This window comes from Cebidichthys violaceus, unplaced genomic scaffold (genome assembly GCF_023349555.1).
Source record: "Cebidichthys violaceus isolate CVI_PGR_0920_01 unplaced genomic scaffold, fCebVio1.0.p SCAF_30, whole genome shotgun sequence".
Classification (NCBI taxonomy): domain Eukaryota; kingdom Metazoa; phylum Chordata; class Actinopteri; order Perciformes; family Stichaeidae; genus Cebidichthys; species Cebidichthys violaceus.
In genome coordinates this window covers 1,809,485-1,834,852 of record NW_027176484.1, presented here as the reverse complement: position 1 = coordinate 1,834,852, position 25,368 = coordinate 1,809,485, and the positions used below count along the sequence as shown (strand labels likewise).

The 25,368-nt window shown below is 41.8% G+C and overlaps 1 protein-coding gene across 1 annotated transcript; it reads right to left on the bottom strand.

Moving 5' to 3' along the window:
- Positions 1 to 1,080: 1,080 nt before the first annotated feature.
- Positions 1,081 to 25,052, bottom strand: c1qtnf4 (C1q and TNF related 4). The gene is made up of 3 exons (XM_068724337.1): positions 24,905 to 25,052; positions 3,834 to 4,195; positions 1,081 to 2,847 (listed from the first exon to the last, which is right to left on the bottom strand). Exons 2-3 carry the CDS (start codon positions 4,188 to 4,190, stop codon positions 2,038 to 2,040), a joined length of 1,167 nt encoding a protein of 388 aa, XP_068580438.1. The 5' UTR covers positions 4,191 to 4,195; positions 24,905 to 25,052; the 3' UTR covers positions 1,081 to 2,037.
- Positions 25,053 to 25,368: the final 316 nt, after the last annotated feature.

Below are 25,368 nucleotides of genomic sequence, written 5' to 3'. Positions count from 1 at the left end.
TGCACCACAAACGATGGCCGGATCGGATACGGGGCTGATACTGACTCCAATAGCTGGGTATCGTGGACAACGGGGCCGATCTATTCAATTCAATTCTATGTTTATATACTATATACATAATATAATGGCATTTTAATTCCTTTTAAGCATTGACCAATCTGTTGCTGCATTTAAAAGGGTTACACTTAAATTGTAAATTCTGTTAATTTTGAAACTATTGGTGTTTTTATTTAGTAATTTCATAATAACATTTTCGTTCCATGAATTTATATGTATTTATTTTTTACATTTTTATTTATTATTCAAATAATAAAAATTCCATAAATTTATATGTATTTATTTTTTACATTTTATTTTACAAAGTTAGGATAGCAGTGTTTAATTCAGGTCTGACTTTTATGCCTTAGACATAAAAGAATGCTTCCACTCAGTGAGGCTTACAGCTTATGAATTAAACACTGGTGTCGGATCGGTACCGCCTCACACCTGAAGCCCAGGTATCGTTATCGGGACTGGAGAAGTCGGATCGGTGCATCCCTACCACAGAAATGTAATTACTGTATTTACTTTCATACTGCATGGTGTGTTTTTGGTGTTAAAAATGCAGCAGACGTAATTCCAGTCCAATATTCACTCTGCTTTTAACTCTGCTTTTGGTCTCCAGCAACTCCTTAAGATCTGAAGAGATCTGTCATTTTTAAATACTGGGAGAACCAAAAAACAAAACTCCGTTCCCTTCTATTCTATTAAAATGTGGCAGCAGAAATCAGGTGAGCCAACCCTTTAGAGTTCTAGTCCAAGATACTTTTTTTTCATTTAAATTCATAAAACCCTTGCGCGGTTTCATCTTCTTTAAAAGTAAATTGATGTGTTCAGACGATAGTTTAAAACAGAAATTCACCTCCAGCTAATTGTAATACAAAAAGTGTAAAGTATCACTTCACACAGAGCCTCTCCAACAGAGAAGGCGATTTCTTAAAGTCAAGGTTCATCGCAATGTGAAGAGCATCCTCTTTCTCCCGGTGGTGTGAAATTAAACAGACATGCATATTACAGAGGCCCCGGGAGAAGCTTTTTTTCAACCCCCCCCCCCCCCTCCCCCCCACTGCAGTCGCCATCTGAAGACATAAATTAAACTGCTGTTAGAATTAGAAATCAAATTATGGTCCAGACGGTACGGATACGCAGTTTTTCCCCGTCTGCTTCGTCCCGTCGTCCTCTTCTCCCGCTGAGACCGAGCGTAAAAGAAAAGAGCGACTCATTTTTTTACACAAAAACGCACTGTTCATAACAGTTCCACATGCCTCTAAAGACATAAAGAAAGTAACGTTCCTCTTTTTACACACGAGCAGAAACACCAAGTCTTTTGACGAGGATAACAAATGCACTTACAGAAAGTATTTCACTTCAAAATGAACCTCTTCACCTTCATGTGGGACGACCAAACTCCCCTTCCATTGCTGCGGTTTAGGAGCCTAAATGATAGCTTAAAGAAGTGCATCAAATGTATTTAATCACCATTTTGTGAATTGCCATTTTGTTTTCACTCAAATGGGAGAGCTTTTAAGTTCCTCAAATGGGAACTTTTTTTCCCACCAGAGGACGTATGTCAACTTTTGCAGCCACTATTAATGATTTAATAACAAAATACTTGAATTTCAAAGCACTTAAACTTAACTTTTAGTGCAATGACGTGGAAGTACGATATCGAACTCCTTGCGGCGGTCGTGAACGAGAGTCGGGTCGACACAGAGGTGAGCGGGTAACGACCGAGTTGTAGACTGGAACATTCGATTGGAGTCCACGTCACTGACGTTCAAGGTTTCCACGTTTTCGAGTGAGATGAAGTGAAATCCTGTGAAGCCGTCAGCGGGATAGAGATTTTCATTCATTCGGTCCAAGGTCTCTCTGACTCTGAGTAGGAATTCATATGAAGCGTCAAAGACAACCCGCCAGTATTCTGCACACAAACCACCTTTTTTCCACTTTTGCATGAATTCCTCCCACAATGTTCAGTCCCTCGCTCACGTCCTGCAGCTAGGGTTTCTTGTCAGCGTATGATTGGCTGCTGCTGCTGCTGGTGGTGGTGGTGGTGTTGGGGAAGTCTGGGTAAACCAGGAAGCCGGTGAAGGTGATGTACTTGGCGTGGTTGCTGTACGCCCCGAAGCCGTCCCTCTGGTGGGAGTACAGCCAGACGGTGTCCCCCGGCTTCAGCGACAGCATCAAGCTCTGGCTCTGCAGCGCCTTCTCGCCCTGGCTGTCGTCGTAGATCATCGCCTGCACCTCCAGGTGGTTCTTCATCAGCTTGACGGAGAGGGTCTTCTGCGGCAGCTTGCCCACGTTGAAGGAGAAGTAGTAGGCGCCGGGGACGCGGCACGTGAACAGACCCTCCGTCACGTTGAAGTCCCGGCCGATGTTGACGAACGCCGTGTCGAAGCCGACCGGCTGGTGCTGCGGCATGCCCGCTTGGTCGACTCCCACGATGCTCTGGGTGCGCCCCACCGAGAAGGCGGATCTCTGCTCGTCCTCTTCTTCGTCATCGTCCACCTCCTCCTCTTCTTCTTGTCCTTCTTCTTCCTCCCGATGCTGCAGCTCCTCCTCCACCTCTCTCGCTCCGGACTTCAGGTGCTCCGTGGCCTGGTTGTCTTGGTGGGGCTCCAGGGCGGGGTGTTCGTGCTGGTGGTGGTGGTGCGTCTGGAAGCCGTAGGTGTCCGGGTAGACGAGGTAACCGTTGAAGGTGGTGTAGTGTCCGGTGTTGCTGTAGAGCGCGTAGCGAGGGTCACCATGAAGACGGAGCCACACGGTGTCGCCGAACTCCAGCTGCAGCATGACGCTCTGGCTCTGCACCTGAGGATGGAGAACCCAAAGGCTTCATTACACCAGATCTACATCGACGCGCAACATAATCCGATCGTCTGCTCGTCATTCCGGGGGGAATTTGGTTCATAAATCCGTTCCGTTCTGCTTTCATTCCCCACCAAAACACAAACACACCCTCTGTGGTGAGAGCCATGATGCACTGCGAGACACCTGGAGAGCTTCCACATGATAAAAGACCTTTTGTAAGAATTTACTTGGAGGGAAATAATCCACCACATAACAGAATTTAACCTGCTTTAACCCTCTGAACCCCAAGCGGTTTGTGGGGGCGTCACATTTTTCTCTCTGTTGAACTTTCATAAAAGTCCTGCACCTCTGTGGAAACGGAACAACCATGGCTAGAAGTAGAGAGAACTCAAAAAGTCTTCAGTACAGCATTTATCCAGGTGTCCACAAGTGTTACCAATAAATGGAGGCTCTACATGATTTATATATTGAACTATTTACATTTTTACAACCTGTCCTCTCCGCGTTAAGCAGCCTGAAGTTCAGCCGAAGTTTCACTGAATTGTTGTCACGTGACTGTTGGTCTCAGATGAGTCAATCATGGCTTCATAGTTGAACTGAGGAGCTCAGGATGTAATGGTTTTTACAGCATTTGGTTAAAGCAAACTGTTTATTTGGGGTGAGATTTTAAATAAGACATGTAGAATATGTTTTTGATGAAATATCAAAATTCTAAGCTTTGTTTTGTTTGCTTTTCTGATGAAAGCGTTTGTCACACCTGACAATAAAGACGTTGTTTACAGTTTCTGGCTGTGATAAATGGCGTAGTTTTGGCGATTTGTTTAAAATAAAACATGCTTTTTGCGGGTTCAGATTATTAAACATTTTAGGAAATATATATTTCTTTGCTTTCTTGCAAAGAGAAGCTCAGCTGGGGCCAGGGCAGCCGTTAGCTTAGCTTAGCACAAAGACTTGAGAGCAGAGGGAAACTGCTAGCCCGAACCTACCTTCCTCTCCTCTCCTGCGTTCTCCTCGTACACGATGGCCTGCACCTCGTTCCGGTTCTTCATCAGCATCACCGACAGGTCCTTGTGCGGAAACTTCCCCACCGTGAAGGAGAAGTAGTACGCGCCGGTGATGCGGCAGCGGAACACGCCGGCCTTGGGGTCGAAATCCCCGCCGATGTTGACGTAAACGGCGTCGAAGGTCACGGTCATCTTGGGCCCTCCTTCCATGCTGTTGGTGCGCGCGACCGAGAACGCCGAGCGCAGCTCCACGTCGTCCTGCAGCCGGGCGAAACCCAGCGCGCCGCCGGCGTGGCTCAGGCACAGCAGGCCAATCAGAACGCTCGCTGGGAGCAGCATCGTATCTGCAGAAAGGAAAAAAAAAAAGATTTATTACTTATATACAGCTTTTAAAATGTAAATGTAACGCAGCATCGATACTAAGATCTTAAAAATGCCTGAAGACTGTTTGTTCATTTTGTTGCTCATTGGTCGCAACTTTTGTAATAATCTCATCGGTAGTAAGCCTTGTATTTTTATTCATTTCCAGAATGTAGAATCTGTTTTTATCGTTTCATACTTCACTTCTCGTCATTATAGATCAGTGTATATGAAGTCAAACGTAGAAGGATTTCTCCTTGACATCTTGAGCAACCAACACCTGCAATGATGACTTGATGGCACTTAATACAAAATGCAAACTTGAAAATATAATTTGGTGTCTCATATTTACCTCTTTACTTAAGATTTCATTAAATTTAGGCTTAAATTAACCAAAATTCTGACAAAATGGGAAGATCTTGGGTCGATAATGAGAATAAATATGAAACAAAATGTATAAGCTGGAGACTAATCATTGCTTTGGTGGGTATCAACATATATTGGTGTCCATGTTGACATTTTTCTATTTATTCAACAGTTTGACTGTAGAGACAGAGAAGAAACGATTGGAAATGAATGCGTGAAATTGCCCAAAAATTGGATAGAACTCAGGAAAAAAAAGATAATTGAACAAAATTACTATTCTGAACACAGCTTTTGGTATTTGACAGTTTTTACAAACAGAAGTTTGGGGGTAAAAACATTTGTACCACACACACATATACAGACAATACTCACATAATGGGCCAAGCATACATTTGCACAAAAACAGGCTTCAACAAACACAAAGAAAAGACACACACACACACACACACACACACGCACACACACACACACACACACACACACACACAATCCCCGTGCTTGTGTGTGAGTCATTCAAGCAGACACGGTATTAATGTGTCTTTTATTAGCAGAGACAAGCGCTCTCATTGTCTCATTGTCCTCCTCTAATGAAGCAACAGGAAGGGGACACACTCGGGTGGAGCTGCCTCCATGTTCAGTTTATCAACCTACACGAGGATAACGTGACACTCATGAAATATAAGCCTCAGTATTTAGAGGTAGAACAGCTTCTTAATCTCATCAACCCTCTGAACCTCGAGCAGCGTCGGGACGGTTGTTTTAGCTTTTTGTTAAATCATAAAAAAGAAAAAAACACAAGCTGAATTTCTTTGATATTTATTTTAAAGCATTTATACCCTGCGTTATGGTCTGTTTGACTCTAAATGGACCATAATTTATTAAATGAACATCATGCTGTATTGAAGAAGACTTGAAACTAGAGATTGAGACCATAAACTCATGTTTACAATGTTTACTGAGGGAATAAATCAAGAGAGAAGTAGAGTCATTTTAGACTAGACTTCTATACAACCAGAGGAGTCGCCCCCTGATGGACACTAGAGAGAATGCAGCTTTAACACATGAAGCATCGGCTTGACTCGTCAGAACCAGAGGTTGCCGCGTGTTCTGAGTACTTCTTTGCTAATTGATAAAACACTGAAGCCTAAGTAATAATACATGTACTACTTCATGTGTTGCATATTTTTGTCTGTTTTCACAGTAGCAATGTGACGACTCGCATTAGCTCTAGTTAATTTCTCTTCCTGTTTTATTTTTGTATTCACTTGCTTCTTAGATTGCTTTACTTCCTGTTTTATTTTTGTATTCACTTGCTTCTTAGGTTGCTTGACTTCCTGTTTTATTTTTGTATTCACTTGCTTCTTAGGTTGCTTGACTTCCTGTTTTATTTTTGTATTCACTTGCTTCTTAGGTTGCTTTACTTCCTGCCTTTGTTTAGTTTCTTGTTTTGATCCTCACCTGTGTTTCATGAGCTCATCAGACCTCCCACTACTTGTACCCCAGCTGTTCACCACCCATTTGCCAGATTGTCTCAGTTCTTTCAATAGACTAGCTCTCCAGCGTTTTGATATTCCCCCGTGATTTACATTTTTTGGATCTTTTCTTTGTTTGACTTTTCTATATGCCTTTTTGTATGCAGCGTGACAATTCTGCTTCCTGCCTGTTTTGCCTTTTGTGAACCAAAGTTCAGTAAACTTTTGTGTATTTTTGCACTTCCCGCAATTCCCCTGTGATCCTTGCATTTTAATCGCTTGCCTGATCATCACAAAGCAATGCATCACTACCAAAGCCTGGAAGTTATTTACTTTTGGAACGAAATGTTCTCTTTGTATGTTTATTTTAATTCGACCTGCTTTAAATAGAAAGTAATTCTAGCGATTAATTGTACTTAACATCGAGCATCGAGGCACAACTGATTGTTTTTGTCTGATTACTTGTGCTGCTGCAGCGGGAGGAGGGATCAATTCTGCAAGAGCAAAAGATGCTGCAGTGCAGATATTATCTTATATTTTACAGAAATCTGAAATAATAAAAAGATGACACCGCTGACAATAGAGCCGTGAGGCGTGCTCGTATAACGGCAGCTTGCACTGAAAAGTAGTGTTTGTTTGTCTGTGTAATGGCAGCAGTTTTTACTAGTCATGTCGACAGACTACTCCTCGGAGAGTTTGATGCTTCAGGTTCAAACAGCAATGAAAGAATAGATCAAACAAACCTCTTCCATAATGAGCACCCATGGGAGTCAAGCAACACAGAGCAACTGAGCAGAAGAGAGTGCAGCAGAATTAGTGCACGTAGAAAAAGTACACTGTTCAGACTAGTCACTATCTTCTTCCATAGTTAAATGCACCATTTAAATCTGTACTATTATTATTGTTTTATTATAACAACCACGAGATTGTAACAAAAATAATTATTATTAAATCTGTATTTTTATTTTATTATTATTTGTCACATTCTGTTGCAATAGGTAATGTTTACGATTTGATTTGGGAGTTTATAATTATCAATAATATAACTAATAATATGAATTATTAATACAAACCTAATGATACTATACATATAGAAATAATATTCATAATTATTATAAATAATAATATAATAAAACAAATTATTATTAATGTAAGCATAATGATAATATAATTATAACAATAATTATCACCATTTTCATCATTAATACTACTACTAATAATAATAATAATACATTATTATTATTATTATTATTATTATTAACCATTTAAATCAGTATTGTTATATATTAGATTGGTCCCATTCTGTTGCAATAGGTGATGTTTCTTTATTCGATTTGTTTTAAGCATATGTCAGTAAATGTGTGTACGCCCCTTGTGAGTGTGCGGTTGAGGTTACAGTAATCTGATTACTGTGAACATCAGCATTAAGTAGTACATTACAGTTGTGCTTCTGGATGAGAACTGTGTTTCCTGTTCAATCTGAGTATTTAGTTTCATTCGTCTGAGCCTCTCAGCGCAGCAACACTCTTCACGAGTTCACCACCTGCAGGAGACAAGTTGATGCTGCTTGTTTCAAGAGGACAAGATATTATATTTTCATTTATTTCCCTTCCAGCAAATTCTATGTAAATGTCAACGTGACCACCAACACTTAATCATGAAACCAACATAGAGATGTAACCAGTTAATCAATTACATTAATAATAAAAATACATTGTATTTAATGAGTGCTTTTCAAAAAAGACACTTTACAAAGGGGATGAAATGGAGAGAAATATTTAAATCTCACTGGAAACAAATGTAAAATGTTAATAAAACAAATAACGCTTCTGAGTGAAGTTTATAAAGAACTCAGACATCCGTCATTATCATCAGAGAAGTTTAATAATACAAAATAAAAGAAGCTTTTGACTGATCGTTTATGCTGTGCTCGTGTTAACATAGCGGCGGTGAATAACGCTGAGTTAGGTTTCACTTTCGTTTACATGTTCACAGATGTTTTGGTAAAGTATTGGCTTTTTACTCGCAAATATTTTATTACAGTAACGGTAACTGTGATGTGCTGCACTTTGACATAAATACGTGTTCAGATACTGTCTTATTACTTTTTCCATTTTTCATTTAGTTTTCTGCCAGTTTAATTTATCATTCAGGACATCACTGATCTTGGAGGGGGGGGGGGGGGTCATCCCAGGCGAACCGGTCTCAGACGAGCGGTCACTGTCGGCGTTGACGGGTGACTCCCTGCGGCTTTGCTGAGTGATGCCTGAAGCCGCAGCGTGTGGAGGCTGGTGTGTGTGTGTGTGTGTGTGTGCGTGTGCGTGTGCGTGCGTGTGTGTTCACCACACATGACGTGAAGGCTGGAGGTCTGGTGCAATGCCCGCTGGGAAAAACACAACCCTGCAGAATGTCTAGTGTCAATGCAGGATTGTTTCCTTTTCATACTTAGTTGAGATCCTACAAATACTAACCTGACCCAACAAAACCATACAGAAGTCGTCATTGGAAATTGTTTAACAAAACAGTGTTCACACTCAAAAACAATGTGGCATGTAATTGGTTGAACCATCTGTCAATCAAACTCTTGCCAAAGCAAGTGGGGCTCACCAATAAACTCCTATAATAAAACAATTGAAAACCATCATTTTGATAGAAAATGACTTTCCTCTGGCACACAGGCTTTTTCTGAAACACTGATTGTCTTGCAGTGTAACTGGTTGAAAAGAAACCGTATATAAGAAGTGGTCGTAGTTGTCGTGACGTCACCCATTGGTTTGTGGACTTCAGTTTGGAAGCCTCCCGTTTGGCATTTTTGCCGTCGCCATCTTGGATTTTGGCTGTCACCAACTTGGTTATTGACCATCACCCCCATACTTGGATCTCTTCTCTGGCTCCCTGTAGCTTATAGGATCCTCGTTAACATTCTCACTTACAGAGCCCTACATGGTCAGACTCCTGCATATGTTGCAGCCTGCGCTCTCAATGTAATATAATGTGTATAAATACATTTTACTTACTTAAATGGACCGTAATTTACTAAAGACTGTAAACTAGAGATTGAGACCATAAACTCATGTTTACAATGTTTACTGAGGGAATAAATCAAGAGAGAAGTAGAGTCATTTTAGAGTAGACTTCTATACAACCAGAGGAGTCGCCCCCTGATGGACACTAGAGAGAATGCAGCTTTAACACATGAAGCATCGGCTTCACTCGTCAGAACCGAAGGTTGCCGCCTGGTTGAAAACTATTCACTATTGTTCGGCGTCGTGACTCCTTATATATTCCCGTCCATCATGAAGGTTTGGCCACCATTGCTCTCTCCTCTCTTCATCATGCGACAGTGGTCTCTGCCTCCACAGCTGGGTAATCATTTCATCAAACGCTGCCATCTGATCTCTGATATCTACAAAACCTCTGACTGACTCAGAATGTCAAACACTGTCATCATCACAGTCAGCTCAGGCTTTAAGGATCGATGTGCCCTTCGAAGAAAAAAAGTCTGAACACACCATCAGTTACTTCTGTGTGTGTGTGTGTGTTTCTTTTAAGGCGGCACAAACCTGCCGGCTGAACCCCCTTCAGTCTCCAAAAGGTCAGCCTATTGAGGATTTCAAAACCGGCTTCGTTTTCAGATTGACCTTCATGCATTTTTCAAAGTACACGACGGATCGTGAAAAGAGCCTCACAGACTCAAAGCTTCAGCTGTTACTTTGTAAATTGGAGTTAAAATGCAAAAAATATGGAAAAACCGCGGTTGCACTTGGAGACGGACGTTAGTTTTACTTTAGTTTACTTTGCGCAATTTAAAAAAATACACAAACAAAACCGAGACGAATAACATCCCGGTGCAGAAAACCCACTGGGGTTATTTGAAGCCTCCACCGTTATAATATTAACATTTCACAATATTACTGAGAACACAAAATGGAAATATAAAATGTACGTTATGTTACTGTCTTCCTTCGACTCTCTTTTCATCAGATCACAGTTTAATCTGTGCTTTAGGTTGAGCTCTGCCCTCCTGTACGTCTAAAAATAGAGGAAGGAGAGCGGCTGATTTCTGCTCCCCGGAGACGGATCAATAACTGATGATTGAGACGGGGATGAAACGCAGGACGGCGGGAGGAAGAGGAAACGGAAGGCGAGGAAAAACAGGGAGAGAATGAGGACAGAGAAAGAGTACTGCAACAAAAAAAAATACTTGTGAGAGTGGATTTAGAATAAAGTGTGAAGGTGTGGGAAGTCGTTTGGCTGCGTTGCTGTGATTTATTTTGGAGTGGATGTACAGTAAATGTGTGTGTGTGTGTGTGTGTGTGTGTGTGTGTGTGTGTGTGTGTGTGGCCTAAATATGTTTGTTGTGTGGGTGGGAATGTGTGTAGGTTGCTTTTGGAGAAGAAATGTGTGACTGTGTGTGTGTGTGTGTTTGTGTTTATGCCGAATAAAAGTCTATTTTTGTGCGATTGTGAGTTTAGGAATTGTGTGTGTGTGTGTCCTAGATACCATTGTGATGCATGATGTGTGTGTGTGTGTGTGTGTGTGTCCTAGATAACATCGTGGTGTGTGTGTGTGTGTGTGTGTGTGTGTGTGTGTGGAAGAGTGAAGCTTTGTTTGTACTCGCTACGTTTATGCTCAACGCGCTGTTCGTTGCATTATTCTCCGAAACACCAGAGGGCGTACAAAACAAAATGTACCGTGAAGAAGCAAGAATACAACGAGTGTAACCGGCACAACGCCATAAACCAACCTCCACAATGTAGAGGAGGAATTGTAATTATGTGTAAAGTCATATTCATGGATTACTTTATTGCCTAAAACAAGCCCCGTAAAGAGAGAAGTCGAGCGTTAAACGCTTTATAAAGAAACGTGTGTTAAATGTTCTGTTGACAATTAGATTTGGCTTATTCGGAGAGAAGGGTTGATTTAATTCTGCTCCTCATCCCAGTGAGATTTACTCTCTGTTCTCAAATGCCCAAACAAAGACGGAGCAGAACTTTGGGGAGAATCGCTCCGTTTTTTTTTTTAAACATCTGGTCCAAAACGAGCTTGGCGTGAACACACACTGTTGATTCAAATGAGTTTAAATGAAAACGTGTGTGACGGTGCTGATGTCTGGGTGCTCCCCGACGTTCGCACCGGTCATCTGGGAAGGCGAAAAGCATCTAATAATAATAATAATAATAATAATAATAATAATAATAATAATAATAATAATAATAATAATACATATTATCAACTTGTTTCTTCATAAATACACACATTAGAAGCATTAAACTTCTGTTAATCACCAGGCTTTGATTTCCCCTCGTGGGGTGCTGATGATGCAGGATGACGATCGCCCAAACTGTCCAATGAAGGACTTACCTGTCGGTAACCCCCCCCCCCTCCCCCACACACACACACACACACACACACACACACACACACACACACACACACCTCCATCCATCTCCCCCTCTCATTAGATCAAAGCCACACAGAGAGAACTATTGTTCCGTTGTACAGTCGAACACGGCTTCCTGTCTGCACTGATGCCAAAATAACTAACACCCATTGCACATATGCATGGGTGCGCACTCACACACACACACACACACACACACACACACACACACTCTAGTTGTTCTGTTTTTTTGCCATCACAATTTACATTCTAGATACACGCGATAAATGCTTATTTGCTAGGGCTGGTGTGAATGCCATGTCTCTGCAGCAGGAGACAATTAGCATAGCTTAGCATGAACATTGGAGGCAAAGGGGGAAACGGCTACCAACACCTCTGAAGCTCACCAAGTAACACATTGTGTCTTTTTTGTGTCATTTGTACACAGAAAACTTAAAACGCTAAATAAAGAATTAGTGGTTTTATGTGAGAGTTAAGTGCTCCAAATATTATTGCGCACTCATTCACTCCTCCCCATTAAATAGACCTGCACATGTTCTAACATACTATTGTCATGTTCTGTGTTACGTGTGAATGTCATTGCGTTGAGGATAACAGCGTTGAAGTACTTATTAACGCCTTCACGTCTGTAGAGAAGTCCTCCGGTTTAAGGACAGCAGACACTGAAGAACAGGTTTAGTGGATGTGTAAGCCTTAAAGACGGTTGAGGATTAAAGGGAATAAATACAGTGTGGATCCCTACATGGTAGATGTTTAACGTTACACTGAGTGTTTTAGGAGTAAAGACCTATAGCGGCGTTGTTTTCAGCGGTTTGATCCGTAGTGACAATGTCAATATCACTGTGTTGACACTATGTTTTGCATCTATAAATGCGGCGCTTTGCATTGTGGGACTGTTCACACGTTCACTCCTCCACGGCGTTTTAGACACACGTCAATCATTCTCTTCACTTGTCGGTGCCGTGCAACAGTCATTTTCTGTAAATCTGTAAAATTGGTTTAACTTAGTATGCATGCAAGTTATTATAAAGTTATTTCAACTCATTATTGATGAATAATTAGCTTTTTGTGGCGTTGATAGGTGGAACTCTCCCTGAACCACTTTCACATTTTTGTTCATGCTTAACAAACACGATGGAGACATTGTGTAAATCAGTGAGCGTTGGAAGTGTTGGTTTTTGAACTTTGGACAGAAACCTTGTTTCCTGTCTTTATGCTAAGCTAAGCTAAACAGCTGAAGCTCCATAACTGTAACAGGAGATTAAAGTCAATCCTCTCATCTCATGCAAGGCAAAATTGCTCTGTTACGAAGCCTATTTGTTTCCATTTAAATTCATGACTAGAACGTGAAATATTATTAACATTATAATCTCTAATTCACAGGTTTAGTTAAGAATCCGACTTCCCAAGCTTTTACGTCTACATGACGTTCATCATACTTCGTTCCTGTCCGTGTCCAGGCTCGAAAAAGGCATACATCCCCACCAATGCTCATGTTTAGCCACACACAAAAGGATGAAACAGCTTTTGCTTCAAGCGCTCAGACAAACCATCCATTGTGGAGCTCCAGCTCAAGGCCAACCACCCCCATCTCCCAACAACAAAAAGGAGGAGTGAGTGGTGGGGGGGGGCTGCTGCTGCTGCTTCCTCCTCTCTCACTGCCATCTAAAGTAAAAGCGCCTTTAGAATATGAATACCTTTGTTAGAATTACTGCATGCAGCCTTGAAAGCCTCACAGACATGAAACCGGCGAGAGCAGCTTGATGATGATGATAATCGCCGCCTTTGACACTTTGTCTTCAGCAGCTCATCTCTCCTCATTATGTCCGCCAGGGGGATCATGCGATCCGTGAGTGACTGTGCAAGTCGGTGTCTGTCCACGTACAATCTCTCATTCTGGTGCAGCAAACTGCATGATAGTTTTTGCTCAAGAACGTGTTGTTGTTGGGGTGATTCACACTTTCTCAAAACACCTGTTAATTGACTGTTTCATGCTTCGATTATACTCGCACGTGAGCTACGACAACGCACAAAGGTGCTTATGCTCAAATTAACGCTTCAAGTGCCAAAACGAAACATGGCCAATACTAGCTGATACGTAAGAACTATTAAAACTTTCCCAATTCAAAGAAGTTATTGAAGACCTCTTTCCATTTTTCTCCCATCAGATGGCCAAGGTGACTTGTTTCGCTTCTGGTTCTTAACCTTGGCTTCTTCTTCTACTCCCTTTACTGGCAGATTACAGCTATGCATAAAGCGTAGCCTATAGCGCCAACTTCTGAATAAACTACGCGGTAACCAAGTTTTATTGTCTCCAAACCAGTTGATGAAAATACGCCTAATTAAAATCCCTTTTTTAAGCGATTTCAAAAGTTATCTTTAACATTTGCTTATCCATTGAATGGAAACACGGCTACGGTTACAGACCAGCGAGTCAACATAAACGGATATTTTCCTCCAGGACATGGTGGAGACCAAAACCAGTGATAAAAAGAGAGAGAGAGTATTGGACTTACATTCATCAGATGGAAACAAACGGGACTCCAAAGAAAAGATAATGCTGCTCTGTAACTGCTGGATGTTTGAATGACCAACTGATTGCTTGTTTTGTTAATAAATGGCGAAAGAAAGCAGGTTTTAAAGGGTATAAAAAGCAGCACGGTAAATCGGATTTGGCGTAAACACCCTCAGATTTAAAGCTGAAAGTCAGCAACGTAACCACAGAGTCATTGTTTCATTTCAGGTCCGATGTTCAGGAGTACAGAACCAAAGAAAGCGGCGCACGCTCTCGCCCTCCTTAAACCTCGATCCTCCCCTCCACCACCCACCTCTGCATGGGCATGTGATTATGTTCTTTTTCCAGAATGCATGTCAGCAAGTTCTCGTCTTGACCTTGATTCATATTATACAGTTAAACTGAAACTGTTGTGATAGCAACAGTAAGAAAAGAGAAAGAGGTCACTTCTACCGTGGGTGAAAAAAATGTTCCGCAGTGGATTTTTCTCCCTGTATAATTATGGAACAATGGTTTCAAACACTAGAAATATGGATGCGTGCTTCATTTTGACAAGTAATTTGCAGGAGTTGGAACATTGCACATGTATTGCATTCTGTGTGATGGTCCGGTTTGGTTTTATTTTCACTGTTTTGATCGTTTTTATCAGTAAAAATTCAGACAGGGAAGGAAAAAGAACCCACAAGGTTACGGAGAACATGAAAGTGAACAAGTCTGTTCTTGGTCTAGATGCACTCTGATCTTGGTCATGAGGGTTTAGGTGGTCTTGACTTCAACACCATCTTACGCCCATCGCCATGTTGTTTTTAATCCAATGAACGGAAGTGACCATAATGAACATCATGCTGTATTGAAGAAGACTTGAGACTAGAGATTGAGACCATAAACTCAAGTTTACAATGTTTACTGAGGTAATAAAGCAAGAGAGAAGTAGAGTCACTTTCTCATAGACTTCTATACAACCAGAGGAGTCGCCCCCTGATGGACACTAGAGAGAATGCAGCTTTAACACATGAAGCATCGGCTTCACTCGGCAGAACCGGAAGTTGCCGCCTGCATAGTACACTTAAACACCCTCCCCCCCTCAGACTTCAATAGCCTTTCACATCTATTGGGCGTTGCCAGGTTGAAAAAGAATAAAAATGTGTTTTACCTGTTTGTCTCAGGTGCAAGCGACTGATTCCAACTCAAAAGAAACCTCACAGGGCTGATTAGAAAGAGCACAACACCAGTTCTTTCTTTTACATCCTCCAATGAATGAAGCACAAAGAAATGAATAAAGCTCACGTCTGAATGTGCTTACAGACAAATCCCAGCACATGACAGTTTGTGTAATGATCAATACGGCCCTTCGGTTCTCCGTGAAGGCTGGAGGGCGTGACTGATGCTGTGAAGCCGCCTCGGGAGACCATCTACCTGCTGGGAGGGCCGAATCAAAGCTCTGGCTTCTGAAGGAAGGTTGGATATTAAAGTTCACACATCTCACTGGAAGTTAATATCAAAATGTACACTTCGACTGAGGATGGACATCAAAGGGCTCGGTCTAGTGTTATGATCATATCTATCATCTGCAATCTTCAAGGCCTTTACACACCGGGGGGGTGTTTTTTTTCATCTTTTCATGACATTATTTTGCATGTCACTATATTTTTTGGAACTGTTGCTTTCACACAGAGCACAAAATTTACACAACAAAAAAGCAACATTTTCAACCTTGACAAAAGCAATGCAGACAAGATCCACTCCTTTTCTTCTTACCTTTCAAAATAAATGTCTGAGCCATATACACTGTGTACCTGGTTGCCAGTGAAAACCAGGCTACTCAACAAAATGGCCTACAGTAGCTCAGGATGCACAGTTTACCTCAAACAAACTGCCAGACACTGCTCTGGATCGATAGGATCCTGGTAGTTGGTCCTCTGCCTGCATGAATCTGTTCTATCTTTTACTGAAGAAGTCCTGCAACTGTCACAAATTCTTGTATGAATAGTTTTAACGCGAAACCCTCCCAGTATTTTGCATTTTCAATGATTATTCTCTTGTGCCGATGCAGCACAAGATTTCTTTGGAGTCCATCCTCACTGACTGTTGTGTTGCACTCTTCATATAATCATCCATGTGTGCAGACCAAAGCCCCGAGGAGAGTGAGGTTTCTGGGCAGGAGATCTGACAGAAGGCACCTGGAGTGTGAACTAAAATACCTTTTGTTGCTTGCTTGTATTTATAAATATTTAAACCTTTTTATTTCCCACTGCCTTTAGTTTTTGAAACCAGGTTTCAGATCTACAAAAGAAAACTTTCTTATAAAAGCAGCAGTTGGGACATCGTCTAGACAAAAAAATGCCTTTTTTTTGTGGAAAAAAATGCCTTTTTTTTTTTGTAAAAAGGATCACATGTTCAGGGCTTGACAACATAACGGAAAGGACACGTCATGACAGAGGAGAACCGATCAAGAAGCCAATTTCTGCCTATCCAGACTAAAATGCAACCCTGGAGTTTTCAAACTAAAAACGTTTTCAAAGGTCTCTGTTTTAGGGGTTCTATAACGGTGGAGTAGTGTGGACGCACGTAGACTGCATATAAGAAGTGGACGTGCTCGATGTTGACTGATGTTTTGAAACCTTGAGTTCAGCATTTTGGCCGTCGCCATCTTGTTTTTTTTTGCAACCAGGAGTGACACAAGGGGGTGGAGCTAAGTACGACCGAACGCTGACTGAGGCATTTTTAGGCGACCAAAATGTACCAACAAACTTTGTTGAAGTGAAATCCCACCGTAAAAAGGTTAAAGTTATAAAACAAACTCCCAGACCGGACAACGCCGTGGTAGAGACCTGTCAATCACTGTGTAGCCCCGCCCTAAAGCATACCCTACTTTATGGTCTGTTTGACTCTAAATGGACCATAAGTTACTAAATGAACATCATGCTGTATTGAAGAAGACTTGAAACTAAAGATTGAGACCATAAACTCATGTTTACAATGTTTACTGAGGGAATAAATCAAGAGAGAAGTAGAGTCATTTTAGACTAGACTTCTATACAACCAGAGGAGTCGCCCCCTGCTGGTCAGTAGAGGTTGCTGCCTGGTTGTAAAATGAAAGCGTAATAGCGTGAATATATCCTGAGACCTGCGCTCAAAAAAAACAATGACCTGCAAACAAACAACCTGAATACTCTGTATACACAGTTAAAGCTACCAGTTAATCAAAGATGTTTTGTTACCGTGGTGCACAGTGACCCAAATTAAACACAAGTAATCATGATTTCAGGGAACGTTTATCGGTTACAGGATCAGTGTTTAGTGTTTGAGAGAAAATCAAGTCTGTGGATCAGATGTATATGGACCACATTTAAATGCTGCTTTCATCTAAAGCACTTCACACACACACACACACACACACACACACACACACACACACACACACACACTCTCATTGATGGCACAGAGCAACAGGATCAATTTGAGGTTCAGCGTCTGGCCCAGAAAACCTGCTGAGTAACAACAACCACAGCTGCCAAGGTAATAAGGGAAATGGAGCAGCGTATTGACGGCTTCTCTTTTCTACAGTAATAGACTAAAGCATTTTATTACAAGCTACGTTTTTTGCAGAGGGGGGTTACAACAACAAAGCACTTTTGCCTCTCAAACATGCATTTATATTTGTTGTTTCAAGCTCACTGATTCACCTCCAGACCTCTGAGCTCATGTGCTGAGAAACATAACGGTTTCTGCAGCTGTGAAGATACTAAAACTTAAAATAACAGACTTATCTGCATGTTGCTAACTGCCTCTATAAATATACAAGATTGGTTTGACGGATGTTTCTTTAATACTTTATGTTTAACTATTTTAATTATTATATTATATTATATTTAATTAAGTTTAAATAAATTATTTAGATGATGTGTTACATTGTCCATACAATATATTGTAAATGTTTGACGGTTTGATGTTGGAATGAAAATAAATTCACATTTTATAGAATGTGTTGGGTGTGAGGTCGGTAAAATAAACAGTTTCACCCTACAGCCCTTTCTCACTGCTGGATCTTCTTTCCATTCTGCCTTTGGCTTTTTGATCCATACGAGGTCTGACACCACCCTCTTCCTCCTCCTCCCCCTCCTCCCTTTACAAGTGCACAAAGGATAAAAAAAAAAAAAAGCAGAAGTGGCAACAAGCTGGCAATGGAGCGACCTGGTCACTTGGGACCAGATATCAAAGAGGGGGGGCTGTTATGTGGAGGTGCAGTGACAGACCCCTGCTGCTGCTGTCCTCCTCATTAGTCCCTCTTCTACCCTTCCTCAACCTCCCTCTCTCCTTCCCTCCTCATCCTCAACACTTGTCACTGTGCTGTCAGCTGCCTGCTCAACTGTGGACTCAGGACCAGCCTGTGGGGACCTGACGGATGGAGAAGACGACGACGGAAAAAAAGAAGGAAAAACATAAAAAAGAGAGAACGAGACTTTGAGGTGTGAGCTTGTCAGCTAAAGCAAAACAGGAGGAATATCCATTTCTATGAGCTCAAATCCGTCCTGTAAACGTCTTCTTTCTCCTGCCAAAAGCAGAGTACAAAGAAAAGCTGCAGCAGAAAAGACTCGCTCACTCACTCCTGTCACTTCACCGCAGAGAGACGAAAAGAGACAGAGAGTAAACAGCTGCGACAGACAACCAGGAAACACGGGTGACAGTGACAGACATGGGCTCCTTGTGCGAGTCATTACGAGGACTAAACACACAGTCGTGGTCTGGGATTAAAATGTGAGCGTTGAGTTGCAGGAAAAGTCTGACTCCAAGATTTAGACGCCAATAAAACAGTCATTCAAAATCAGTGAGTTTCTCTTATTCTGCTGGATAACCGAACAAAGGAAAAACACATGTGGATCTTTGAGATATATTCCAACACAGCGGGACAAGTTTCTGTGATCTGAAGCATCGACGACGCTTCAGGTTCCTAAGAATCAAAGAGCTTCTTTTTTAGAGCTGCTACTTTACTTTCACGCTGATATTCATCAAGGAGAAATCCATCAGAGACAGACTTATCTCATTTATTTGTGGTTAATCCATTTAGTGCTTGAAAATAATCTGGTTGTATCGCTCTCGCTCATTTAATTCTCTGGTTTCTCTGATTACCTCGAGGTGGTCGGTGCACGAACAGACGAATGTTAAATTAGTGTATTGAATCGTGTCACTGACAGCTTTTGCGTTGGAGCTGCTTCAAGCTAAAATTCTAATGTTTAGCAGGTTTAATTTCACCATCTTACTGTGTGTTCACCAGGCGGCAACCTCCGGTTCTGCCGAGTGAAGCCGATGCGGAAGTGTCTTAAAGCTGCATTCTCTCTAGTGACCATCAGGGGGCGACTCCTCTGGTTGTATAGAAGTCTAGTCTAAAGTGACTCTACTTCTCTCTTGATTTATTCCTTCAGTAAACATTGTAAACATGAGTTTATGGTCTCAATCTCTAGTTTCAAGTCTTCTTCAATACAGCATGATGTTCATTTAGTAAATTATGATCCATTTAGAGTCAAACAGACCATAAAGCAGGGGATGACGTAGAGCCGTATACGCCGTCTCTACATCACTTCTCCGCATTCCAAATATGGTCACTTCTGTTCATTGGTTGCGAAAAAGCCGAGATGGCGACGCCGAACTAAAGGCTTCAAAACATCAGTCCGCAAACCAATGGGTGACGTCATGATAACCACACCCACTTCTTACATACAGTCTATGGTGTTCACACGACAAAAGCAACAAAACCGACCAAGCGTGGCCTTCTAAATTGCCGTTGAAGCAATTTGCAATCTCACCGGACCAGCTGCTCAGTTATCTGTGCGAGAGTCACCACGTCATAAACCGTGATTGCTTACCAAAAATACAATTTAAAAAAAAAGAGTAAAATAACAGCAAATGATCTGCATTTGTGATTCATTATTCTCACCTCAAAGTCTCACTTTCCGTGCTTTTTATTTTTGAGCGCTGTCACACTTTCTCTTCAGTCAAAAGCAGGAAGATGACGCATGAAAATGCAGAGAACCCCCTGGAGGAATTCTCTTTTTTGGGATGTTGCGGGAGACGGATGAAGGGCAGCAACAGAGGGATTATCAGATGACGACTCCCTGTATAAGTCTGCAGCCGAGCTGTCGTGTTTCTCAGCTCGGGACTTATTTCACGACTGGTATATGGCAGTAATCTGAAACCTCGACTGCTTCTCTCACATTGTACTTCTGTTTTCATACCCTGGTTCCACAACACGCTCGCCTGCAGTTCGGTCAATAATCTCACGTGGACCGGTTGCGTTTCTGTTTTTGTATCCTGAGTGGGATGCGTGTTGTGCTTTCAAGGATTGGCACGCCTCCGGAGCGAACACACCTCCATGTGCTTTGAGTCCTCTAAGAGGTGAACATTCGACTGCAGCGAATCGATGGTTTTATTTGGAACATACTGCCAGTTGTTCTGCCGTTACAACAGCCAGCCAGCCTCGACACCACAACAGCAACAACAGCGCTGTGTGTGCCGACTCGGTGGATGATCAAGAGGCCCTCCCATCTCGTTTCGTCTCTCCTCCCAACTCTTTGAAAATAAGATCTGCAGTTCCTTGTGGCTGAGAAACCATTCGTACGTTTAAATATTCTTTTTGCAAAACGCTTTAAAAAAACCAAAAAAAAAACGGGATGTGCAGCAATTCTTTCTGCTAGCTTACAAAGTATTTCAAAAGATCAAACCGCCGCTATCCTCGGCTGACTCGCAGAGAAGGTCGTTCTTGTAATTAGTCGCTGCAGCCTCACTCTGGAGTCTTGTTCAGAATACCAGCGTGGCTCCACTCTGGTGCAGAATGTAGTTTTAAGCTACACCCTTCCCCTTGTGAGGTTTAGTCACTATGGACGTGCAGCGCATGTACCGCATAACAATGTGCCTAAACAGTCTTGAATTGCATAAACTGGGTTTAGCTGGAAAGCTGAGACTCTTGTGGATCCACTGAGCCCAGCTGCATTCATGTGTTAGTCCCCACATGAGTCATTTCACATCGAGACGTCACTGTATAAAATGACCTGTTGATAATCACAGCCATATAAACCAGAGAGCGGGGACTGTTGGGGGATGTATGGCAGGGGTATTCAATTAAAACTCAACGAGGTCATAAATAACCTGCACTATGATTTAGTCTCATATGTATTGAAGTAGCCAAGAGTTGTATCAACGTCTGTACATAGTGAACAACTGATTATCAAATCAAATAAAGAAAGTTCAATTGAATAATAGCTCAACAATATTTATTGTCAGTTTTCAAATTGAACTGGATGGATTATAAATAATAAATACTCTAATTAAATGTTCATTTCTTATTTCAAGTACAATAAAAGATGCATTAAAGATTACACAACAGAAAGATTTAGAAAAAAATGTGCATCTTAAACTAAAGTAATTCCTTTTAGAAAAATGAATTTAACTGAATTGCCCTGCAGCTTTAAATTCAGTTCATTCAGGTGTGAATATTATATTCTTCATCTGTGGTTATTAAACCACTTGTTTCAGCTCTATTCCTCTCTATTAACATCATTGTTGGGCTGTGAATTCACGTTAAAATGTGTTGGGTTAGAGGCGCTATACATTGCAGCTTTTAAGAAATGCAGCGGTCTCTGAACGTTTCTCCTGTGTGTGTGTGTGTGTGTGTGTGTGTGTGTGTGTGTGTGTGTATATATCTCAAGCTGTGATGCTCATCAGAATACACACATTTGATTGGCTGTAGTATTTATTTTTATTCCTTTGCTGAATGCTTTGTGTTTCTCTAAGTTAAAATGGTTTAACCCTTAAGCTCTGGTCTGAGATCTCCGCAGTTATTTTCTGAAAATATTCTCACTGTGGACCTCCACTCGGTGACGTCTACATTTGGTCTGCGATGTTCTGCGGGTACATGGACTAACACTTACACTGGGGCGCCAGTGATTTAACGTGCTGCATGAGGTCGAGGGAGAAAAGAGTCAAACCAGATCTGAAAATACTGGCAGCATGGAAACAGAGAGTATGATGCTTGTTCTCAACTCTTAAATTTAACTTGCAGTGACTCAACCCTGGAAAAACACATCAGGAAAAAAAACCTTCCTCTAGGAAAGTAACACCTATAACAACAGAAGAGTATGATTGTTTAAAAATATAACTACTGAAAAGCTTTTGCACGAAACATGAGCGGCATCCGAGCCTCGACTTGGATGAAGTATAAAGTCAACGTAGTGGAGTTGTGGTGCTGAATACCTGGGTCAGGTCACTGTGGTATTCTGTCACCGGCATCATTTCTGGGAATACTCCCGAGTTTTGAGTTTGTAGCTTGTAAGCCGTTTTCCTTTGCAACATGTTTGCGATTCTTTGCCTTTCCTGCGCACATTTTTTGCATAAATTAAAAAGACAAGATCGTAAGAAGTGGTCGTAGTCACTGTGACGCCACCCTCATTGGTTTGTGACGGGCTGGTTTTGAAGCCTCTAGTTTGGCATTTGGGCCGTCGCCATCTTGTTTTTTTGCAACCAGAAGTGACACAAGAGGGTGGAGCTGATGCTGCAATCCATTGTACTCTGAACTCAGAAAAGAGCATCGGAAAGTCAGAACTACAAATTATTTTACTTTATGTTGTGTTTCATTGAGTTTTTGTGCTGTTAAACGCGCTGTAACAACGTTGTGGTAATTTGTGCTTCCGTGCGAACACGCGGTACTAGTTTACTCCTTCCGTCTTTTTAAACAGGGTTCCAGCGGATCCTTGAAATTACTTCAATTAGATATTCAGAAAAATGTTCCCAAAGGATTCTCTAGTTGTTAAAGACAATTAGTTTACACACTTTTCTCTTGGGTCCTCTGTAAATGGTTGTGAACCTCAGAGACAAAAAATCGTTAGCCGCTAGCGCCAATGTTTTCCCAAGCAGATGCAATGGGACGCAGTTAAATTGGAATCGGAATTATAGACTTCTAGCTTCCAATCGATTAGCTGTTAGTACAACCCAACACTGAATACGACAATTTTAGGCAAATGTTACAATTAACTTCCACGAAGTAAAAACATGCTGTGAAAGTTGTAAGACGATGCTTCATGTCTTTAACCTGCATTCTCTCTAGTGTCCATCAGGGGGCGACTCCTCTGGTTGTATAGAAGTCTAGTCTAAAATGACTCTACTTCTCTCTTGATTTATTCCCTCAGTAAACATTGTAAACATGAGTTTATGGTCTCAATCTCTAGTTTCAAGTCTTCTTCAATACAGCATGATGTTCATTTAGTACATTATGCTTCATTTAGAGTCAAACAGACCATAAAGCAGGGTATGATTTAGGGGCGGGGCTTACTGTGATTGTCTACCAGAGACGTATACGGCGTCTCTTCGTCACTCCTCCACATTCAAAATATGTTAACTTACTTACATTCATTGGCAAAAAATTGCAAAAAAAACAACATGGCGACGGAGAAATCGCCGAACTTAAGGCTTCAAAACATCAGTCCACAAATAAGCAGGGTATGATTTAGGGCGGGGCTTGACAGGTTGCTGCCTCTACCAGAGACGTATACAGCATCTCTACGTCACTCCTCCACATTCAAAACATGGTAACTTCTGTTCATTGGCTGCAAAAAGAACAACACGGTGACGGCTTTAATCCAAGATGGCGACGGCCGAATCGCCAAACTCAAGGCTTCAACACATCAGTCCACAAACCGGTGGGTGACGTCACGATGCGTCTACTTCTTATATCCAGTGTTTGCTTTGGACTGTGTGAGGAAGCCGGAAAAAAAAAAACCCACACACTCTATTCAACTGTAAATTCAAGCTGCAATCTTCCTCCAAACTTTTTTCAGAAACCACCTCCCAATCCCACAGGGGAGGAGTTTAAGTGGAGCATTCCTTTAATTGTCATTAAAGTGTGTGTGTGTGTATAACTGCTGCTTTCTATACATCAGGATCTGCCTCCGGTCTGCGATTAAACAGGGCAGCAGCTGCTCGATGCAGCCACACAAACACACAGATGCTGTAAGTAACACAAGCATATGCCCCCTTAACAAATATGTAATCTGCACACACTCTGAGCCAGATGATGAATCTGTTGCCCCGCAGCAGCAGATGTGGATTAAGGTACTGCAGACAAAAAGGAGTCGACCTCCTCAGCGTGAGATGAGCCAACTGAAAGATGAGCGAGATCTCATCACCTCAGCGTTATTCACCGCCTCCCTGCTGCCTCGGGGGGGCTCTCCGGCATCTCCGCCGCAGATAATGAAAGATAAATAAACCATAGGATATCCGTTGCATGCGCTGCAAACCTACTGTGGCAAAGATGTAGCAAGTGTGTGTGTGTGTGTGTGTGTGTGTGTGTGTGTGTGTGTGTGTGTGTGTGCGCGCACAGCTGAAGCACATGAGAAGAGGCAGGTTGTAGCTCACATCGCTTCACCCATCACACATGACATGAAGACATTACAGTGTGTCTATATATATATATATATATATATATATATATATATATATATATATATATACACATTTCTCCCTCTGAGGTATCGCTGTTTCTGGAGATAAATAATGCATGCTGCTCAGACGCGGCACGACTACTGAACACACACACACACACACACACACACAGTACAGTGCTTTTTTTCACCAGCACACACACACACACACACACACACACACACACACACACACACACACACACACACACACAATCACTTAATGTGGGAAATGAACACTCTTGCATTGGGATGAACGAGGCTCGTTCTGGACTCTTTTTGTGTTGTCTTTCGTCCCTCAGGATAAAATGCTCCGGCGTTGCGTGCCGGCACACTGACAACTTGAAGTTCATCTCTTTCACCTTCACACCTGAACACAGACAATAGTACAACATGCAAAAAAAAAAGAAAAAAAAAAGAAAAAAAAAAGGGCTTTCAAAAGAGCTGAAGAAGAAGAGTTGTCTCACCTGTATTGTATGTATGTGTGTGTGTTCGGTAGCTTCTGTCCTGGTTGTGTTTGAAGCGCCGAGCTGAAACTTCTGTCTCACCAGCGCTGTTGTTGGATCAACCTCCCCTCCCTCTTTACTCTCTCTCTCTCTCTCTCTCCTCCCTCTCTACTACCTCCCCTCCCCTCCCCTCCCCTCCCTCACCCTCCTTGCTCTTTTTTTTTTTCCTGTCACTCGCTGTTTTCTCCATCTGCCTCTTTCTCCCTCCTTCAGTGTCTTTTCCTTAACCTGAAGCTGTTTTTGAAGCTGCATTAGGCAATATTATATATTTATATGTGTATATATATATGTATATATATATATATGCTTAGGGAGTGTTGTGATATAATGAGGTTTTGGAGGTGCAATGCGTACCACTGCAGTGAAGCTGCTGGGTTAGATGCTGTTAAATTAGATCCTAGAGTGTGTGTGTGTGTGTGTGTGTG